This window comes from Chelonia mydas, chromosome 11 (genome assembly GCF_015237465.2).
Source record: "Chelonia mydas isolate rCheMyd1 chromosome 11, rCheMyd1.pri.v2, whole genome shotgun sequence".
Classification (NCBI taxonomy): Eukaryota; Metazoa; Chordata; order Testudines; family Cheloniidae; genus Chelonia; species Chelonia mydas.
In genome coordinates this window covers 18,620,731-18,642,063 of record NC_051251.2, presented here as the reverse complement: position 1 = coordinate 18,642,063, position 21,333 = coordinate 18,620,731, and the positions used below count along the sequence as shown (strand labels likewise).

The 21,333-nt window shown below is 38.5% G+C and overlaps 1 protein-coding gene across 35 annotated transcripts in view; it reads right to left on the bottom strand.

Annotated features, from left to right (window-relative positions):
• The window catches only part of R3HDM1 (R3H domain containing 1), a 165,554-nt gene that overhangs the window by 65,403 nt on the left and 78,818 nt on the right, over positions 1–21,333 (bottom strand). For 25 of the 35 annotated variants that reach the window (XM_043525041.1, XM_043525042.1, XM_043525045.1 and 22 more), the window contains 8 exons: positions 15,195–15,309; positions 12,310–12,388; positions 8,273–8,332; positions 8,053–8,193; positions 3,925–4,033; positions 3,716–3,811; positions 219–256; positions 86–136 (listed from right to left, as the gene is read on the bottom strand). In XM_043525041.1, the coding sequence (XP_043380976.1) occupies positions 86–136; positions 219–256; positions 3,716–3,811; positions 3,925–4,033; positions 8,053–8,193; positions 8,273–8,332; positions 12,310–12,388; positions 15,195–15,309 (689 nt within the window). Of the gene's footprint in view, positions 1–85; positions 137–218; positions 257–3,715; positions 3,812–3,924; positions 4,034–8,052; positions 8,194–8,272; positions 8,333–8,707; positions 8,936–12,309; positions 12,389–15,194; positions 15,310–21,333 lie in introns of all 35 variants that reach the window. The other 10 variants (XM_043525024.1, XM_043525022.1, XM_043525023.1 and 7 more) reach the window with 2 other exon arrangements.

Sequence of the window (21,333 nt, the reverse complement as noted above, 5' to 3'; positions counted from 1 at the left end):
CATGCATCATTTGCAAAATAAAGAAAAAAAATTAAGGTGAAATGCATGAAGAATACTTTGAGATTAAAAATAATGCATTGAATACCTAAATATCTGCCGCCTTTGCTGCGTACTATTAGTTTCCTCCTCTTGGATTCTGTTGACATTTTTAACAAGAGAGCTTAGTATTTATTAAGAAAATGTAAATAGGAACCAATTTAAATTGTAAATACTCTTACCTTCTGTCAATAAGATAATTCTCTTGGGAACACAGGGCCTGGAAAAAAAAAGTATAAAATACAATTTAATTTTAATTAATTATTTTCCTTAATGATGCATAGAGACTCTAATCAAGATGAGACCCGATGGTGTTATTTTTTTACTCCAATACTCAACGTCGTCCAGCTCTTCCCGTATAGTATTCCGATCCTCTTTTGCATTGATGATGCCTCCCAACTTTGTATCATCAGAAGATTTCATTAGCACACACTTACTTTTTGAGCCAAGATAATGAATAAAAATATTAAATAAGATCAGTCCCAAGACTGTTTCTCGAGGAACTCCACCAGTAAACTCCCTTCAGTCCAAGATTTCACCTTTCAGTACAATCCACTGTAACCTCTTTAGCCATGTCCTTACCCATTTTGCAATTCTTGTACTAATCCCCATCTTCTCCAGAATTAACTAATAAATTTTCCATGTGATACCATATCAAATGCTTCACTGAAGTTCAGTGAGATGAGATCTACTGCATTTCCCTGGACCCAAAAAATTAGTTATCTTCTCAAAGAAAGATATCAGATTAGTTTGGCACAATCCATGTTTGGTAAACTAATGTTGCATTTTATCCCATTTTCCATTTACTTCCATGTCTTTAAACCTTTTTTCCCTCAACATTTGTTCTGAAGCCTTGAATACTACTGGAGGTTAGACAAATGGGTCTGTAGTTGCCTGGATCACTCCTTCTCACTTATCTCCCTTCTTAAATATAGGTACTATGTTTTCTATTCTTCCGTTATTTGTTTCCATCCCAATTTAATAGTTTATTACTGTAATTTTATATGCCAGTTTTCAGCATGCTGTAATGGAGATTATCTAGATACCCTGCCTTGAGTGCATTAAGATCTTTGAGGTTTGCTTCCACCTTGGATGTGGCAACATCTATTGGCTACCTTGCCTTTCCCCCCCATGTTCTACATTATTGTCCTTATTGAAAACTGAGGCAAAGAGCTCATTTAAGTTTGTGGCTCATACCTGGGTCTCTACCCCATCCTCACTGCATACCAGTCCCACTTCTTTTCTTGTTCTATTTTTATTTATATGGCTAAAAATGGTTTGCTATTTGTTTTAATTTCCTTTGCAGGTTTAATTCATCTTGACTTTTGGCAATTTACACTTAATTCCTACAATTTCTGACCTTCAAGATGTAGCTTTCTTTGTTGATCAGTCCTTTCTTCCATTCATTTTAGGCTCTGTGCTTACTCCTATAATACCCTTTTTGAGGTGGTTATTCATCCAGTTATGTCTGGAGCCCTTTCCTTCAACTTTTCCCCCCTTGTTTGGAATGTAAATTCAAGACATTTTTTACACCTTTGACACCAAGAAATTCCAAATCTCCTCCACTTTTACATCTCTGAGCTCTTTAGTCTAACTGATTTAACTAACTAGTTCCCTTAATTTCTGAAATCTGCCCTTTTAAAAATCAAAAACTTTCCTTACCAACCTGTTTTTTCATTATTCTTCCATTTAATTTAAACTTAATCAGCTCCTCATCACTTGATCCAATGCTATTTTTTATGACCACTTCTTCTATGAGGTCTTCACTATTTACCAAAACCAAGTCTAAAACATCATCAACTCTTGCTGGTTATTTGGTGAAGAAATATGTCAGCTATTATATCTAGGAATAATTGGGCCCTACCATTATTAGTAGCATTTGCTCTCCAATCTATAGCCAGGAAATTAAAGTCTCCCATACCAATAATTCCTGGGAGTAGTTGCTATCTTTCTATATTAAAAATAGATTTCTACTCTATCCATATCCAAATCCTACTCTGCGGGATCTATAACAGACCCTTAGCCCTACTGCAATAGGCACTTTTTCACAATCCTTTCCCAAAATGATTTTGGCCCAAACCATTTCTGTTTTATCCATGCTATCTTCTCTTATTCCTTTACAATCTAGCGCATCACTGATGTACAATGCTACCCCCACCACATTTATCTTTATTTCTCTGTCCTGAACAGCTCATATTCTTCAATACCTATATTTTAGTAATGATTGTTATTCTGCCATGTTTCTGTTATCCTTATAAAATCTGTTTTCATATCCTGCACCAACAGTTCTAGTTCTTCCATTTTGTTGCCCAGTCTCCTTACATTAAGGTATAAAAATCTCAGCTGTCTCTCTCTGCCCTCAACCAATTTCCTAGTTCAAATAGGTATAGCCTTTTTGCTCTCCATACTCCTACCCTGACGTGTTCAAATAACTATTTTTGAGCTCTGTGAGTGTAAAGCATATTATTACATCAATATAGCTCCCTACAGTCAGACAGATACCATAAAGGAATGTAGTGATCTGAAAGCCAAATTATGATCTCCCAACCTTTTCACTCACCTGCACTAAGCAACCATTATCTACTCACATGACAGTGTGGAATGATTATGGACTATTGAGGAAAATATCACATTTTCAAGATATTTGACATATTTATTTTGTCAGTACTTAAATATATTAATGACTATTCAAGTGAATCCAAAGGCAAGGAAACAATATGTAAAAAAATTTAAGCCTAACAATTATCTATCTAAGGCATTCTTATTTACATACAAACAATAGAAAGGGACTGCACAGTGACAGAGGCTCACGCACTCTCTGCCAAAGTTCCTTGGGCGGTCAGAAGGAACTGAGAGGCAGCTGGAGTGGCCTCGACCTTTATCCTCTCAGGTGGGAGGGAAGAGGACACTCTCAGAGTGCAGACACAGCCCAAATACACTGTTGGCCAAAAGAATCCAAACGTAAGTGCATGGCACAAGCACATCAACTGTAATATATTTGGACATGCACTTGAAGAATCATTACTTCTGAACATTCTGGGTTGAACGATTGTTTCTTAGTTTAGGTTAATTGCTTTCGAAAGGAACAACAACACAGAGGTCAAGGAAAAAACACAAAATTAAAATAAGAAAAAGTAAATGTTGTGATAAGTACTGTAGAAGTCCGAATAATTTGTTAACAAAAGTTTGTTCTTTTGCTGTTGGACAAAGTGAAAAATGCTTTTCAATATATACAGATGCTGCAAAACTAGTCTACCAAAGATTATTCTCCTCATTTTAGAATGAGGATCTGTTTTTGGTATTTTTTGTGCAGAGAACGCAAAAAGGCAATTATGTAAAAAGGTACCTTTTAAAATAGATGTCCTTCCTGTATGTTTTCTATTTATGCTTATTTTACTGACAAACAAGGCTGAATTCCAGTTAGCACTGCAGAGTTAATGCTGCTCTGGCACAGTGAGTTGGATATTTTACTTGCTCAGACATCATCATAATGATCATCGAAACCATCAGAACTGTTAAGTAATTTTTTAAAACTGTATATAGATGAAAACCTATATCATTAAGAAGAAAAATCCTTTTAAATATGAACTTTGGGTACATGTACGTATGAAATTGTCAGACAGAAAAAAATTTCCCAAGAGAAAGATGCAGTGAGATTTTCTTTTGATTTAATACCTACATCTTGTGCAAATATTCGTTCTCTAGCTCTCTGGTATTCTTCTTCTCGTTCTTCTATAGATTTGCTTCTTCTGTCATCTTTTAAGCGTATTCGCATCTAAATTAAATTAAATAAGTGATTAGATTAAATACCAATTTCTACAAGAAAAAAATAGTATGAATTTATAGTCAAAGCATCAATATGAAAAAAATAAAATTCCATACATTTACCTGGTTATCATCTTTGTCTAAACTAGAATTCTCTCTTTTAAGGATGTACCGTTTCTGAAAATCTTCACATTTCTCATCCTTTATATGCTCACAAAACTTTTGATCAGGTCTAAGGAAAGTGATTAGGAAAAAAAGTTACATTTCAGACAAAATGATGAATGACCTTATAAATATATAAATCCATATATTGTATATCAATATAAAAGAGACACACTGACACCAAGTGAAATAGTTTGAGAAACATTCTATTAAAATATCACATATAAAATATTACAATTTGACTGGAGTCTTGGGTTTCATAATAAGCTGTCGACCTGCAAACTGAAAAAATATCAAAAACATAACACGTTTCTGTAACCTGACAACTCTTGCTGTCATGATGCATACGAAACCTTTTTCTAAAACAGACCTATTCTTCCTTCAAAGTATGTTTTCAATTCCCAATGAAGTAGCAAGCAAACAGGTTTCACTGGGGACTCAGAAGTTTCTCATAATCTATAGTTGTAGCAATGCAAGGGAATTTGGGATGTGCATGAGACTGAATGATAAGTGTCTACTCCTTAAACAGCCACAAAACTTATTTCAAGGGAAATTAGAATATAAGGAGATGGGAGTGATGGAAAACAAATTAAACGGTTAAAATAAACAACAGAAAAAGGCAAAGTCATGCATGCAAGCGGAAGTCTAGCAAGAATGCAGGAAGCTAGAGTTCATGACAGTTTTGTTTTGTTTTTTTAAATCCAACTGCCTTATGAATGGATCACGAGACCCCCTCCAAACTACTGTTAGGTACCAAAAACTACTGACAACAACGGCAACTATGCTAAATTATTTACAGTCACATGATCAGACAACTGGAAGGAATTTGGCTACTGAAGGGTATAACATATATATGGTCTGTATTTCGGGTTTTTTTAGTTATTACTCAGAGCATTTGTATAAAAGCAGGATTTTTTTTCTTTATAATGTGAACTTCAGTACTTTTAACCAAACCTAACTAAATGGTTGCTGGATGCCCATACATAATTAGCAGGCATTTCAGAGAACCTTTAGACTGTCTTACCTCTTTCTTTTAAAGGTCCCTGAATTTACTGCCCTGCAATCACCAACTTCCCACTCCACTGAGACGTCCCAGTGTGGACTGGGTTGTTGATATCAGTAACACCACTGATCGACGCTGGAGCGGGGAATCTGCCTATGAGGAAAAGGTAAGTTTGGTTTTATTCAATATGGAGCAGCTCTCCAAGATTTTCTTTCTAAATTCTTATTTTATATCCCAAGTGATTTAAAATAAGAATACTGAAACCTTAAAGAATCATCCTAATGTCTATAGGTTAGATGAAATGCCTGCTAATTAGTAACTGCATTTATTAGGGCTTCCAGAGACTATTCACAAGATTGTTGGGTGGTGTTTTTGTTTTTAAAAAGTTTGCAATTAAGAGTTTTTCTGCTACTGCTATTTATTCCCCACTTCAAGTAATCATAATCCTCGGTCTGAGACATCAGACTTTGTGGGCATGGAAATGCCTGATTTGAGAAATATGGAAGTATAACTTCAGTTAGGGAATTTATAGCAAAACCAAATGGATTCAAATAGTAAAAATATTTAATACCTCAAAATTATATATACTTCCATCTTCAAAGTATCCTACAAACATTTATTGGTGCAACCTAATGCCCGTCAGAGTGTTACCAGTCCCATTTTACAGAATACAAAATTGAGGTAAACGGATTAGATTTTGTGGCCCAAAAATCAGACGGAATCCATGTTAGCACTGGGATTAGAACTCAGGCCTTCCCAGCTCCTAGATTTGTGCCCAAACCACTAGAAGATCCTGTTTCATGCAAATATACTGAGTAATAAAAACAACCAAAAAATACAAAAAAAATCTATTTGCAGAATGGTTCAGAGAGAATAGCTTTGTGTTATAAATCTTGGGTTTCCAATGGGCCTAATCTTTCTAGAGCTACAGAGTTTAACATATCAGCAGGGTTAAGTCAGACTTCATCTTTCTTAGATAGGTTGTGTGCACACATGCGCGCACGTATGTGTAGAAGACTGACAGGTCTTTTGGATGAAACATATACTGTGTGTGGATATTGAAGATCTCATGATCCCATTGTGACACTATCTCAGGGGAACACCCTGCACCCCCATATTCATCCTTATAATACGACTGTGTGGCATCCAATGCAAAGTTTGTCATGTTAGGTGTCTTCGGAAGGCTCATGATGCACCGAGCATTGTTATAGTAATGTTATAGGTTGTAATTTCATGTGTTTAGTTATGAGGCTGAAAATGTGTCCTCATGGCTTAAAACAAGCCCATGCAAAACTCTCCAGGAACAGAGAGGCAGTTCACACCTCATCAGGGCATGTATGGGACAAATCCAGCCCAGCCTCAGAGGAACGAAGGACAACGGCCTAGGCAGCAACAAAGGATTTGTTGGACTCTCGAGTCATCCCCCTTCTGTTGGTCAGTTTGGGACTACATTGAGGTAATGCTCACCTGACCCTGAAGGGGGGGGGGGGGGCAAAGCCAAGAGGGAAGAAAGAACATGATAAAAGGGAGAGACATTTGCCATGCTCTTCCTCTCTCTTCCACCTCCATCTACAGACACCAGCGACTGCAGCACTGATCAAAGGTGAGAGCCTGGCTGAAGGGCAACCAGCCAGCCTATGGTGAGAAGCATCTAAGTTTGTAAGGGCACTGGAAGTGTTAAGATCAGCTTAGAATGTGTTTTGCTTTTATTTCATTTGACCAAATCTGATTTGTTGTGCTTTGACTTATAATCACTTAAAATCTATCTTTTGTAGTTAATAAATTTGTTTATTCTACCTGAAGCAGTGCACTTGGTGTGAAGTGTGTCAAGGGACTCCCCTTGGGATAACAAGCCTTGTACATATCAATTTCTTTGTTAAATTGACAAACTCATATAAGCTTGCAGCATCCAGCAGGCATAACTGGACACTGCAAGACAGAGGTTCCTAGGGTTGTGTCTAGGACCAGAGATATTGGCTAGTGTAATTCAGTTGCACAATCCAAGCAGCAGCTGGCCAAAAGGGCTAACTCACGTAACTGGGAGCAGCTTACATGATATAGGTTGTGCACGAACATCCCGGTAGTAGGGGTTCTCACAGCAGAGCAGGGTAAGGCTGGCTCCCATAGTTGAGGATTGGAGTGACCTAGCAGATCACCGGTCCAGATAACACCAGGGGAATGTCACACCCATGTCTCCTTATGTGATAGGGGTTTGCCCTGTGTCCTTGGCAAGAATGTCCCAACCCTCACAGTTATATAGCTGTGGTTGTCAATTTGGTTGCTACCTTCCACCCAACTATATCTATTAATTATTTAACAGCGGGATGAAAGTTAATATATACATTTAAGATATTATTACTGAAAGCTGTTTTCAAAGTTGTTCAATTGTTCTTTAAACCTGGCTTCTTAAATTCTGAACACAATCAAAACACTAAAAATGTTAATCAAATTCAAAACCATTTAGAGAGAGAAAACTGACAAGAGAAAGTTATATATACAATTTTTACCTTAAAAGTTATAATTAAAAATGCAAATAGTAACAAAGTAAACAAGGCCAGTTCAAGCAATGCTGGAGACCTTCCCAAACCCACTCCCCCCATCAAGTGGGCCTCCACATGATAGAAACCAAAATTCAGTAAGACCCCTTATCACTTCACTTGCACCAGCTGTCCTATCATTCTAGTTCAGGGGCCGCTGCTTATTTCCACAGGGAAGCAACAAGGAATGTACCTAGAACTAGTGGGGTGTGTTTCTGAATAGAGTTACAGAATTGATGGAAATTGTTTTTTATATACAGAGACAGAGCCTGTGATGTGACCCATCCAGGGTTGCATTACATACTCTGATCTCACCAAGAGCTCAAAGTCTTCTTAACATGACACCTTTTATATGAACATTCATATTCCACATCACATAGCTTCGAATGAACAATAAAGATCTCACTGACGCCCGTCCTTGAGAGAATGAGCCCCCAAGTGTTGATTGACTCCTGAGGCTGCAGATTTGGTATCATTGTCTAAATTGGCCTTGAGAGTAAATCCATGCACCAAAATTCGAAGAATTATTTCAAAATTATGACAACTTACATTCTTGTATTGCTAGTTTTGTTTACTATCACTGACTTCCCACTCTGGTCCACATTATGTTCCAATCCAAAGTAAGCAGCTACTCTGTGCAACAGCATTCTATGGTAAGAGGTCATGGGGGGAAATTTTTTGCGTGGAATTCTGGAAGAGAAAAGTACTCGTTTTACAAAACAACAAAAATATTTTTGAATAATTTTTTTGTTAAAATTGCATCACTTACTCGTTACCACCAATGAAATCTAAAATTTCCTGTTCTAATTTCAGCAGCATCATTCTGTCCCTGAAAATAAAATACAACACTCATATAGGAAACACTCCAGAATTGAAAATATATGAATTTTAAACATGCATAGATAACATCCATTCCCCTAATGAACAGGCAACAATGGCAGTTTACCAGCAGGACCACAAGGTATCTAATTTGCTACTGTGAGTGGATTTTTAGAGTAGAATTGTTCTATCTTGTAAGAAACCAGAATACAAAGACCCCTCTCAATCTCTCTCTTCCCAGGAGAGTCAGCAGAAAGAACAGTCATTGAGATGATGTGCTCAAGTGAAAAGAATAAAATGGCTTCAAATCTCTACCACTGGGGTCCCTGCAGGTTGATATGGGTAAGCAGGACTCCCAAATGGGCATGGTGCAAAAGCCAGTTACCTCCTGTGCAGGAGATGGGTCGCTGGCCATGGGGCTGTCCACACTGGTGTCTTGGGCATGGCCAGGAGGGAAAACAGCAGTTGCTGGGTCTCTGCAGCCTCTGAGCAGGCCAAGGAGGCGGCGGGGATGGGGGTGGGAATGGGGGCTGGTCCCCTCTCTCTGCCTCTCCTATGGTCAGTGCAGCTGGCACTCCCTACCCCAAAGTGTGTGGTGGGGAACTCTTCGCTCCTGCAAAAGCAAAGGGTCTCAGCAAACACACTGACCACAGTAGGGCAAACTGCCTGTCTCTTCCCTGAGGTAGGAAGGGGAGGGAATGCATACCATTAGAAAAATTTCTGGGGGTGTCCTTGCCTTGACGTGTCATTCAAGTTCAAGTAAGAGGTGTGCTATTCTCTTATTTAATTGAACTGTATTACTTCTTAACCCCATTAAGGCCTTAATGGCTAAATCCTAAAAGGGTATCTGATTCTAGAATCTAGAACTATATTTCTGCATGTGGCTCGCCAAGGTGCCCCAAAATTTCCATCCAGTCCACAACACTGAAAACACTGACCATCCAAAATTTGCAAGTTCTCCCTGTAACTTAGACACTGTGGCATCTTCTATACAGGACCAAAATAAAACAAGGCAATATGTTACAGAATATATATACACACTTGAACTCCTTTGCCCTTTTCATAGCTCCCTATAGATAAAAATACATGAAGAGTTTTAAAAATAGGATTATAAAACATTCTTTAATAAAAAGTGACTGCTGCATATTTTCATTATTTTTGTGAATTGCAGATCTTCATTCTCAATTTCTTCTTCAAATTCATAACCACGTACAAAGAACCATGAATAAAAGATAAAATACTTAATTTTCATATCATTTTTAAAAATATGGCCCAGGCAGGTAGTGAAAGTAGTTACTATCTGATGGCTGCTTGTAACCTACATAACGTGAATTTCAATACAGTTCTTAATGTCACTATTATCAAAATTATGAATGCAATTGGCATTAATTAGAACTTTTATTTGAAGCCTCAGTAAAGGCACCAAGGAATTAATGGGAATGGAAAACTTACTGAACTTTCACCCCTAGAAGCATTTCATCCAAGTCAAAAGTGAGACAAATTGATGGAGGAGCAAGGAGAGGCTTCCCTGCTGCTGCGAGTACTACATTTTCATGTAACCTGGCATCTTTCAGCAGCACTAAATTCAACTAATGTTAAAAATTTCAGAGGCTTAGATTTTAAGACCAAAAAGAAATAATTACAATCATTAAGTCCAATCCCCTGCAAAATCCAGGCCACAAAATTTCACTCTGTAACTCCTGCATCAAGGCCTTAACTTCTGATTGGGCCAGCGCATCTTTTTGAAAGATATCCAATCTTGATTTAAAGACTTAAAGTGATGGAGAAGCTATCACATTCCCAGGTAAGTTGTTCTAATGGTTAATTACTCTCACTGTTACAAATTTGCACTCTTTTTCCAGTCTTCGTTTGCCTTGATAACAGGCAGCTCATGCACTGAGACTACTGTCTCTCACGCTGATCAATACTATTTCATTGTTTCCTTGTGCTCCCCTCCAGTTTGTTGTATTCACTTCTTGTCCCTTGTCAGATATTTGACTGTAACTTTAAAAAGTTATCTAAACAGAAAAGGACGGTTAAAAAAATTGTTTTTGGTGGAAAGGGAGGAGAAAAAGTCCATCTCAGCAACAGTATCTTAAATGGCTTCTAAAGTCACAACTGCTTCATGATTAACTAAACTTTTTCATTTATAAATATAAAATCAGTCACTCACATAGCAAGTATAGGTTTAAGAGAGAAACAGTACAAAACAACTGTTTCAGTGAAAACTGTGGCCCTTGTATCGTTTGGATCAGCATCATGATAAAAACAACTACTGAATCATAGAATCATAGAATATCAGGGTTGGAAGGGACCTCAGGAGATCATCTAGTCCAACCCCCTGCTCAAAGCAGAAACATGGCTGTAGTATACAGCTTGGCTCACATGGTTCTCAGGGGGGAAAAAACATTATCCACACCAATCAAGCAGGTGTTCTTACCCCAGTAATAACAAGGCTTATGAATTTGGAGCTCACATACCCTGGGGATGGGCTTTGTATAAGTTAGATAAGAAAGAAGTCCACAGAAAGGGAGAATGTTTGACAGTTTGAAAAGAAGAGTAGAAAAAAAATGAAGCCCTGACATTTAAACCATTTTTTAAAAATGTTTTCAGAAACATTGTATAAATGTATTTTACAATTATATGAAACTGAAGACGTTAAAATGGTGAGTACATTCTGATGCTTTAATATAAAATTTGTCAGACTGCTTCTAGCACCAGGGATCTATTTTGCTTTTAATATTCACATATAATTCCCATTACAGTTGAAGTGCAGTTACGGTCAGGAAATAATGTTAAAAGTGACACCTTGCATTCCATATACCTCTCTCTTCCACAACTGGCATACAAACTTCACTCTGTCCTTGAGGTAAATTTAGATTTTTTTTCCTACTGACTGTAACGCAGGCTCAACCTGGTACCCTAAAACTCAGGTGGTATTTTTTGATTTATTTTTTTTTTTTAAATTTTAAATCACCACCACCAAATAAAACAATTCTGGAATAAGAATCAATTCCTCAGATACCAGACTTAATGTGTTGGTTGTGCATTAGAGTATCCTCCAACAGATTGCAGAGTGATAGCAAAGCTGTTCTTAGAAGGCTGATTTTGCCTAGCATGTTTCTCCTGGGTCCTGAGACCTCTTCTTACTTATGAGGAAGAACCAGAAGATGTGCAGTGGATCCTGTTGCCTCACTCCTCCCCTGGACCTCAAATAGTTTTGCTGGTACCCCTAAATCCTGCTCACCCCTGCACAGTAGAACCATGTCAAATCTGTTGCCAGAGAGACCCTGGAGGACCAAAGAGGTTAGGGAAGGATGTGTTCCTTGATGTGCAAAGCAGGAAAAAAAAAAAAAAAAGAGTAGCAGCTATATTAGTTATGTGGCATTGATAAGAAGAAGAGGTGGTGTTTGTGAACTCAGCACACACATTTTGTAGACACAAAAGGACACATTCCTCCTCTCGTTTCCACAGATAAAGCTCCCTCTGAAGTCATTGGAATTTACACCCATATAACTTGAGGCAGGGTTTGGCCCATACTGACACCAATGAGTGAGTTTGAGAGATGCTTTTCTTACTATAACTATATCTGAAGGCGTGTTACATATTGAAAAAAGGAACAAACCTCAGAACCTGCTATTCAACACCAAATTAGTTATTGCAACGAACCACATTTTTGCATAGCCAAGTAAAAATATTACACAAGGATGCTGATCCTGCAAGTACTTGTTAGTAAATTTGTAAACATGCGTAGTTCTATTGAACTCACAACATGGATAAGTGTAGGGCCCAGGAGGGAGAGCCAGCATTTTAAAATATGTTTAAACATTCCACATTAACTATACAAGATCAAGTTTAAGGCCTTTGCAAGCTAAGGTGTTTCTAGTGAAAGCTCTCAACACGCATCAGATTAATTAAAAAAAAAAAAAAAAAAAAAAAGAGAGATAGCAAAATTGAGTTAATTCAAAACATTTTAATTTAACTTACCTGGGATTGTTTTTTAGTGTATTTACTAAAAATTCATGTAGATCTATGCCAGTTGAATCTGTGTATTCTTGGCTAGAATCTATAAAAAATATAACACAATGTTATTGAAAAGATCATATGCTCATTCTTTGAACACATGGTTCTTATTACATTTTTAAGATGCTGTTCATACAAGTGAATGAATAACTAAAACTCGGAATCTGGTAAATCTAAGATTTAGATGCGTACACTGCACATTAGCTGCTCAACAGATGCCATTCCTAACTCAGTAAACTCAGCCTCACAATAGCTAAGAAGAGCTCTGTGTAGCTCAAAAGCTTGTTTCTTTCACTAACAGAAGTTGGTCCAATAAAAGACCCACCTTGCCTCTATAGTAGCTAAGGAAAAGACATGCAAGCAACAAAGTCTCATTTTGCGGATCCCATGTGGAATAATAGATTTTATTACTACTTTTGTCAGTCTGCAGAGGTAACTGCATATTTTCAAGCATCAGAGATTTGCTTTAGGTGACATGTAATACTTTACAAAGTACAAATCTAACCTTTGTGATGTATGATTTATCCTGTATTGCTACAAGCTGACGTTTGGTGTACCTTCAAGAGATGCCTTCTTTGACTTCTCTTCAACAACTTCCAAATATCCCCTCACGAGAGCAAACATTTCAGTTGCGTAGTGTCTCTTCTGGTTCCTGCTGTTTTGAACCTATTAGCCTGGGTGCCTATGCTTTGTGCCTCAGAATAGGTGACGCACAAAGAAATTTCATCTACCTTTGGACTATGTATTGGCACCCATCACTGCAATATCCAAGCACCTCCTAATGTTCTTCTTCTTAGGGCTTTCTTCTTAAAAAGATATGTTGAAGCTCCAACCCATTTCCAAGTGAAGAGTAGCATAGACTTGTGCCTAGGTTTCAACTGCCCCGGTGGTCAGTCCTGGATTGCCTTAATCCAGCCTGCTCTCAATTGCTCTTGAAAACAAAGATGCCAAATTTCCAGGAGCATTCCTGGTAAAACATTTATAAAGCTGAAAAATGATGTGCTCTTTATTTTTGTAAATTTGGTAAATTTGTTTATCAGTTTTTAAGCTATAACAATTTAGTAATCATCAGTGAGAAACCGAACTCTAACATTAGGCAAGTTTCTATTTTCAGCACACTTTACAAGTTAAAGGGCTTAAACTACCGAATGACATGTAACAAGATAGACTTAAAACAGTTGCCTATCTCCACTATTCTGCTACTCCGCCTTTAATTCCCCATCATCAGTTTGAAGAGAATAATTTCTTTCATGATATGTTTAGGGAACATATTAAAGGATAAACACACTGGTTAGGTTAAAAGAACATGATGGTGTGGCTTTCCCCCACTCTGTCACCACCCAAAACTTGATTTCAAGCTTTGAGGACAAAAAAAAAAAAAAAAAAACAACCCTCAGTTAACTCCTGTACCCCAACTATTTTAATTTGAGTGAACTTCTGATTTCCAACAAGGACAAGAGGCACTGAAATGACATGAGAAAGGCTGCTATGAATTTTAAGTACATGGTAAAAGTAAGTATTAGAAATTTCATTTAAAAAATACTGGTTTTATGGCACTGCAGTACAATTTGTTTGAGTCAAGATGTCTGGATAAGTGTTTTGGGGTAATTTATTTGAACAAAAGCTGACCTAAAACCTCAGGCTCACCCATCACCTAATATATATACACTCAAAGTTTTTCCATTTAATAAAGTGTTGTTCACCAGGGACAGGAACAAATTTGTATTATTTTTGCATATCTGCTATTTAAGATATCCTCTAAGTTTTTGGTAAATTGAAAAGAATAGCTCGTCCTTAACAAACCAGTTCACAACACTGTCAGCGTGCAGGATGTTTTTACTCCCGCCATTGACTCACTCCCATCTTCATTTTGAAGACCTTAGAAATCTTTTTCCTTTTAGGGACCTCTCAAAAAGCAATTACAAATTTCAGTAAGAATATTGGCTTCTTGTGAACATGGGGAAGGAGTAGTACAATGGGACGACTCTTCCCCCAGTTACTTCTCCCATACAAAGCCAGGGCATAATCTCAGCCCTCAAACTCCTGGGAGCACAAGGACTGCTCCCTCATACAGCCCCTTTGGAATCAACTATTCCAAAAGGTATGTGGGGATAAGGGCAGGCAACAGCTCCACCATCTTCATGCCAGCCTGCATCAGGGAGGGAAGTATGTCTGCTGTAGCATGTACTCTCTCTGGCAAACTGGGAAGCACCCCAAGAGATGGTACCTCCTGATATAGATTCCCTCGTCCCAGAGCCAATAAGAGATTTTTTTCCCCCCTTATTTTTAAAAATGAGATAAGTTTTCAATTACATCTTCAAAGGTTAAAATCAAGTTCTTTTCTCACTGAATTTTCCCTCCACCTATTATGTACACAAACTATCCTCTCAATATTGGGATTCTGGAAATGAATGACACTTGTTTCCAGACACACAAAGAATTACACTGTCCACAAACAGATGCACGGAAAGAGTAAGTCACATTTAGACTTACCAGTTTTCTCTCGCTCTCTCTAAATTGAAGAAAGTAAATTCCATCCATTTCTCAACTACCACCATGAAAAATTAAGGAGAGGGGATCTGATGTTCACCCAAGGGCAAATGTTAATGCATCAAAAGTTGTGCAAGTTGTGTTTACACATAGAAACTGCACATGCACAAGTGGACCCTGGAGTGAGGTTCCAAAGAAGAATCAGGCCTGAAGTCTTTGCTGAAAAACTATATGCATTTGACTTTCAGCACAGCAGAATTATTCACAGTAATTATTCCATCAAAGTCACTCAAGATTATTAATGTGGACGTCTAGATAGTTTACTTAAAATATAATTTAAAAGCAGAGTGATAACAAACCTCTTGATAACATTTTTCTGGACAATTTATCACTGGATTTTTCCTTTTCCATTTCATCTTTTGTGGGCTTCTCTTCTTTCTCAAAAGACTGCGTTAACTGGATCTGAATTTTCTCCTGTTGAAAAAGTAAGATCAGTCGTGATGGAAACTGTTTTAAGTAAGCTATGGCCTGTACCAGAAAATTGCTTTGAAACATGTTCGTTGATAATGGAAAAGTAACTATTATAATAAGTATCTTCAGATCCTCTTAAAATCAGAGAACCCACTTCAAACAAAAACTTATCAAAATGTAGAGAGAAAATATGGAAAGTAGATGCATTTAAATATTTTATAGCGCACATACATCTCAAGGACATATCCCATTTCACGATTATATTAAAGTGTTCTAGATGTTTAAGAAAATATATAGCATAGGCCAATTTTTTAAATAGTGAATTGCTCAGTTGATCATTAGGCTCCTCACTGCCAGCTTTTACTCCCTCCACTGAGCAAGTGCAGTGAGAATGCTAAGTAAGCTTTCATAGCACAACACCAATGACAAGAACTTGAACAAGTAGGTTCGAAGGGGGACCAGCTTTCCCAATTTCACCAACAAGTTGTTTACATTTCTTTAATAGTTTAGTGTATTAAGATAATAGCAAATTTGACAAAGGTTATTTATGCCTTGAATTTTTAGTTTAATATAGGTTTGCTAGCAAAGTATATTTCCAGGTAATCCATCTCAAAATCTGAATTTATTTATACAACTGGATACACTATTACAGACTGGATCCCCCCTAAAAGTGAACACAAAAGTTTCCTTTTTAATTTAATTTAATCTAATCTAAATTAAAGACTATGCCAACAGGTGACAGGGTAACTTGGCCTTCATACCTATTTAATCTCTGCTGAGGCTGCCTGTAAGGGTGACAGCACCAGTTTTAATTTTTGTGTGTGATGACATTTGCATATGGCATTGCTATGCATTTTCAACATTTGAAAATTAATAGGTCTAACAAATGTTGCTGAATTTCTACATTATCTGACAACCAAAACTATAAATAAATACTGAATTGGTCTACTTACCTACAGTATATGCTATTTTTCTATAGACATCTAAAGTTCTGTATTTGCCACTACTAATCACAAACATTTTGCTCCTCCATATATTCATGTCTTAGACCAAAAGATTCATTTGGCTGAAAACCTGTAGTTTCCACCACAAAATATTCTCTCTCAGCTAACTGTAAACCAGAGTTTAATATGAATAAGCAATCATTTTCTTCCCTTCATCTGAACTAAAAACACTGGTGGCTCTTCAGTTACCTACTTTGTTGTCTTTATGTTAACCAAGAAAAAGGAAACAGTTAATTTCTCACTAGGAAACTGGGTTAGCATGACTTGGATCCACCACTATGATATGCTATTCCACTTCCTTTTATAAATCAGAACAATGTCAGTAGGTAGAAAGAAGTTTCATACCACCACCATTTCCCCTCCTCCCTCATTAATTTTACCAGGTTTCACCTGACAATTGCTTACTCTACACTTATCCCAAATACAAAATGTACAACAACAGTTTAAAGATCTGGGTTAATAAATCAACCTTGTTTAATTTCTTTCCTAATAATGCCCTATAACAATGGATAAGGCTGCGAGTTTGTCACAGAGGTCATGGATTCCGTGACCTCCATGACTTTTGCAGCAGCCTATGTGCCTGGCTCAGGGGCAGCTCAGGCAGCCCTTACGCCAGTTGCACAGGTCACTGATGAGGGAGTCTCAGGCCACCGCATCCCACCCCCCAGCAGCAGAGTTTGGTTGTGGGACGGGGCAGGGAGTTGGGGCACGGGACGGGGTGAGGCAGGCTCTGGGCAGCGCTAACCGGAGGGGGCGGGGAGGGTGAAGGAAGGGGACCTCCCTGGAAGCAGCAACATCCCCCTCGCCCACCTCCTAGGCAGAGGCGTGGACTGGCAGCTCTGCAGCGCATGCTGCCTCCACCTTCAGGTTCCCGGCGAATGGGAGCTGCAAAGCCAGCGCTCTGGGCAGAAGCAGCATGCAGAGCTGCGTGGCCACGCCTCCACCTAGCAATTGAGGAGGGGGATGTCACCGCTTCTGGGGAGCCCCCCCACACGGTATGCACTGTCCAGAGCCCGCCTCACCCCATCCTGCGCTCCAACCCCCTGCCCCCTTCCACACCCAAACACTGCTGCTGCTGCTGCTGCTGGGGGCGTGGGACGGTGAGGGTGAGGGAGGGCGTGAAGCCAGGTAGGTAGCCTGCTGGCCCTGCCAACCCTCCTCCCCCCCAGCACCAGCAGGGGTCCTGGGCCACCCACCACCGCCCACCCCTCTCCCCCACACTAGCAGGGGTTCCAGGCCATGTGCCGCTGCCCACCACCCCCCCCCCCAAGTACCCGGGCTGCCCTCCCCCAGCACCCGTGGCACCCCCGAGCAGCCCCCCCGGCCCCAAGTTTTAGTCAGGGGTATATAGTAAAAGTGACGGACAGGTCACAGGCCATGAATTTTTGTTTACTGCCTGTAACCTGTCCGTGACTTTTTACTAAAAATACCCATGACTAAATCGTTGCCTTAACAATGGAGAATGGTAAAAAGGAATGCCACATCTGAATGGATGCATTTCTTCTACCACCACTGATTCCCCAGGACTGTGATGGAAAGCTTCCTGTGCTTTCTATTTTGTTTGCCGCAAAGGCTGAAGAGTCTAATGAAGTATGACCCAGTTGCCTGGAAAGTTATAGAAAAATCTATGTTTAGCTTTTATTCCCTAGGTAAAGCCTTGTGTGCTTTAGTCTGTCAGTGGTGAGGATATTTACTCTAGGCATACTGCCTTAACAGAATCCACACAGAAATGCAAATAGAACTTTCCCATCAGAGCTCTTCATTCGCTTGTCTGTTCACATACGTTGAGATATTGTTCACTTCCACTGTTAATAGTCATCTGAGTTACCCAGCTTGTAAAGTATCCTAAAATTTATCCCCACTTTGAGTCCTGAAGAGCTCTAGAATTTGACTTAAAAAGGATTCAGGGCCTGGTCTCAGCTTTCACCCACAACCTCTGGAACCAACACGCATAAATGGTGGCCCAGGGAAAAAATCCAGGCCACTGACTGAACATATAAAATAGTTCTTGACTTTCATATATTCTTCCTTTGGCCTTTCCCCACCTAAGGAAAATATGTCCTTTAAAGGAGAAAAAGCTCAATCCTATTCAGAGACTATGATGGACTCATAGGGAAATAAATTACTAAGATAGAAACAGGTTTCAGAGTAACAGCTGTGTTAGTCTGTATTCGCAAAAAGAAAAGGAGTACTTGTGGCACCTTAGAGACTAACCAATCTATTTGAGAATAAGCTTTCGTGAGTTACAGCTCACTTCATGCATCCGATGAAGTGAGCTGTAGCTCACAAAAGCTTATTCTCAAATAGATTGGTTAGTCTCTAAGGTGCCACAAGTACTCCTTTTCTTTTTAAGATAGAAAGTCTTCCCTTTACGAAATTGATGAGGATCTTATTTACCGGAGGCCGCATACAATCCTAAAGCACACAATTTTTGAAGAAAGTAGCTGTTCACTTGCCATTATTTGTCTAGATAAGGTATTATCTCTTTGTAAGCACCCTGTAACATAAGACCAAACTGAAAAGGTCTAATACTAGATGTCAGTCTCTGGGATTCACTGCTTCAGTTACAATTTTCATCTTTCAATAGTAAAACTCCAAATTTTATGTGTGTATAATGTAATATAGTTTTATAAACTTGCATTTCTGTAGCACCTCTCAGCTAGGGATCTCAAAGTACTTTACAAATATTAATAAATAAAGCTTCAACACTCTTATGAGGTACTGTCATCAGTTATTTCTGCAAGAATCTATCAGTCATAAAGGCTAAGTATAACTCAAAGTCTATGAAGTAGACAAAATGACTGTTTCTGGGGCCAAACCTAGAGGCACAACCCAGTAGTCTGGGATTGCCTTTCCAGCGTGATTATTGAGTAGAATATAAAAGTATTTCATAAAATTAAAAATAAATGACTTCTTGGATAATTCTACAGATAAACCCTGGACATGACAGAGCACTTGTGTAATCTTTATGACCATAGATCATTTTTCCTCTAACTAGGTCTGTCCATAGAAGGAAATGCTCTGGAGGCTTTGCTGCCCAATGCATATTTAGAATGATGTGATCCCCGTAATAAAAAATGTGCTCTTCCAAAACAAACTTTGTTAGTGATCTTTTGAAATGAGTAGTTCAACTCATTTCACCTCTCTCATTCTAACCAGATTTGAAACTCTTGGTTTTAGAGAAGACCTGAAGCTTTCTGGAAAGAGGATTCTCACCCAAAAAGCTTTTTCCTCCTATTGACAGTAAATATTATGAACCTCAGCTTTGATGGAATATTAACAAGACTGGAATTTCCTGCACACAAGACATAATGCATTAAAATACGAGTCCAAAACTAGCTCACTGCCATCCTCAATCATTTTCTTTTCTAACATCATACGATAGTCTTTCCATTCCACTAGTACATCAGGAGGATGTTAAAGAACAGCTACTAAATTTAAACAATTTTCAAATTGGCAGGTCTGGATGACTTGCAACGAAGAGTTTTAAAAGAGCTGTCTGAGCTCCTCACTGGACCATTAATGTTGATTTTCAATAGATCTTGGAATACTAGGAAAGTTCCAGAAGACTGAAAGAAAGCTAATGTTGCACTAGTATTTAAAAAGGGGTGAACAGTAGGATTTGATTTTTTTTTTGACGCAAGTAGTAGTGCTGATGTAATATACTTGGACTTCTATAAAACATTTGACTTGGTACATGACATTTTAATTAAAAACAGAATATAAAATTAACATGGATTAAAACCTGGCTAACTGATAGGTCTCAAAATATAATTATAACTAGGGAATCATCATTGAACAGGGAGGTTTCTAATAAGGTCCCACCGGGACTGGTTCTTGGCCCTACGCTATTTATCATTGTCATAAATATAAAGGGAAGGCTAACCACTTTTAAATCCCTCCTAGCCAGAGGAAAAAACCCTTTCACCTGTAAAGGGTTAAGAAGCTAATGATAAACCTCACTGGCACCTGACCAAAATGACAATGAGGAGACAAGATACTTTCAAAGCTTGGGGGGGGGGGGGGAAGACGGGACGGGACGACAAAGGGTTCTCTCTGTCTGTCCATTGTTTTTGCCCAGACCAGAGCAGGAATGCATGTTAGAACTCCTGTAAAGGGATAATAAACAATCAAGTTAGATATGTGTTAGATTCTGTTTGTTTAAATGGCTGATAAAATAAGTTGTGCTGAATATATTCCTGTTTTTGTGTCTTTTTGATACTTAAGGTTTTGCCTAGAGGGATTCTTTATGTTTTGAATCTGATTACCCTGTAAGGTATTTACCATCCTGATTTTACAGAGATGATTCTTTTACTTTTTCTTCTATTAATATTCTTCTTTTAAGAACCTGATTGCTTTTTCATTGTTCTTAAGATCCAAGGGTTTGGGTCTGTGTTAACCTCTGCAAATTGGTGAGGATTATTATCAAGCCTTCCCCAGGAAAGGGGGTGTAGGGTTTGGGAGGATGGGGGTGGGGACGACGACGTTTCCAAGTGGGCTCTTTCCCTGTTATATATTTATTAAACGCTTGGTGGTGGCAGCAATAAAATCCAAGGGCAAAAGGTAAAATAGTTTGTACCTTGGGGAAGTTTTAACCTAAGCTGGTAAAAATAAGCTTAGGGGGTTTTTCATGCCGGTCCCCACATCTGTACCCTAGAGTTCAGAGTGGGGAAGGAACCTTGGCAATCATTTTTATCAATGATCTAGAAGAAAACATATCACTGATTAAGTTTGCAGATAACACAAAAATTGGGAGAGTAGATGAAGATGACAGTTTACTTACACAGAGTTATATGGATCACTTGGTAAGCTGGGTGCAAGCAAACAATGTGTGTTTTAATATGGCTAAACATAAGTATATACATCTAGGAATAAAGTCTCCATACTTACAAGATGGGGGAGACTATCCTGGGAAGCAGTGACTCTGAAAAAGACTTGGGATTGTCATGGATCATCTGCTGAACATGAGCTCCAAGCACAATGCTGTGACTAAAAGGGCTAATGTAATCCTGGGATGCATAAA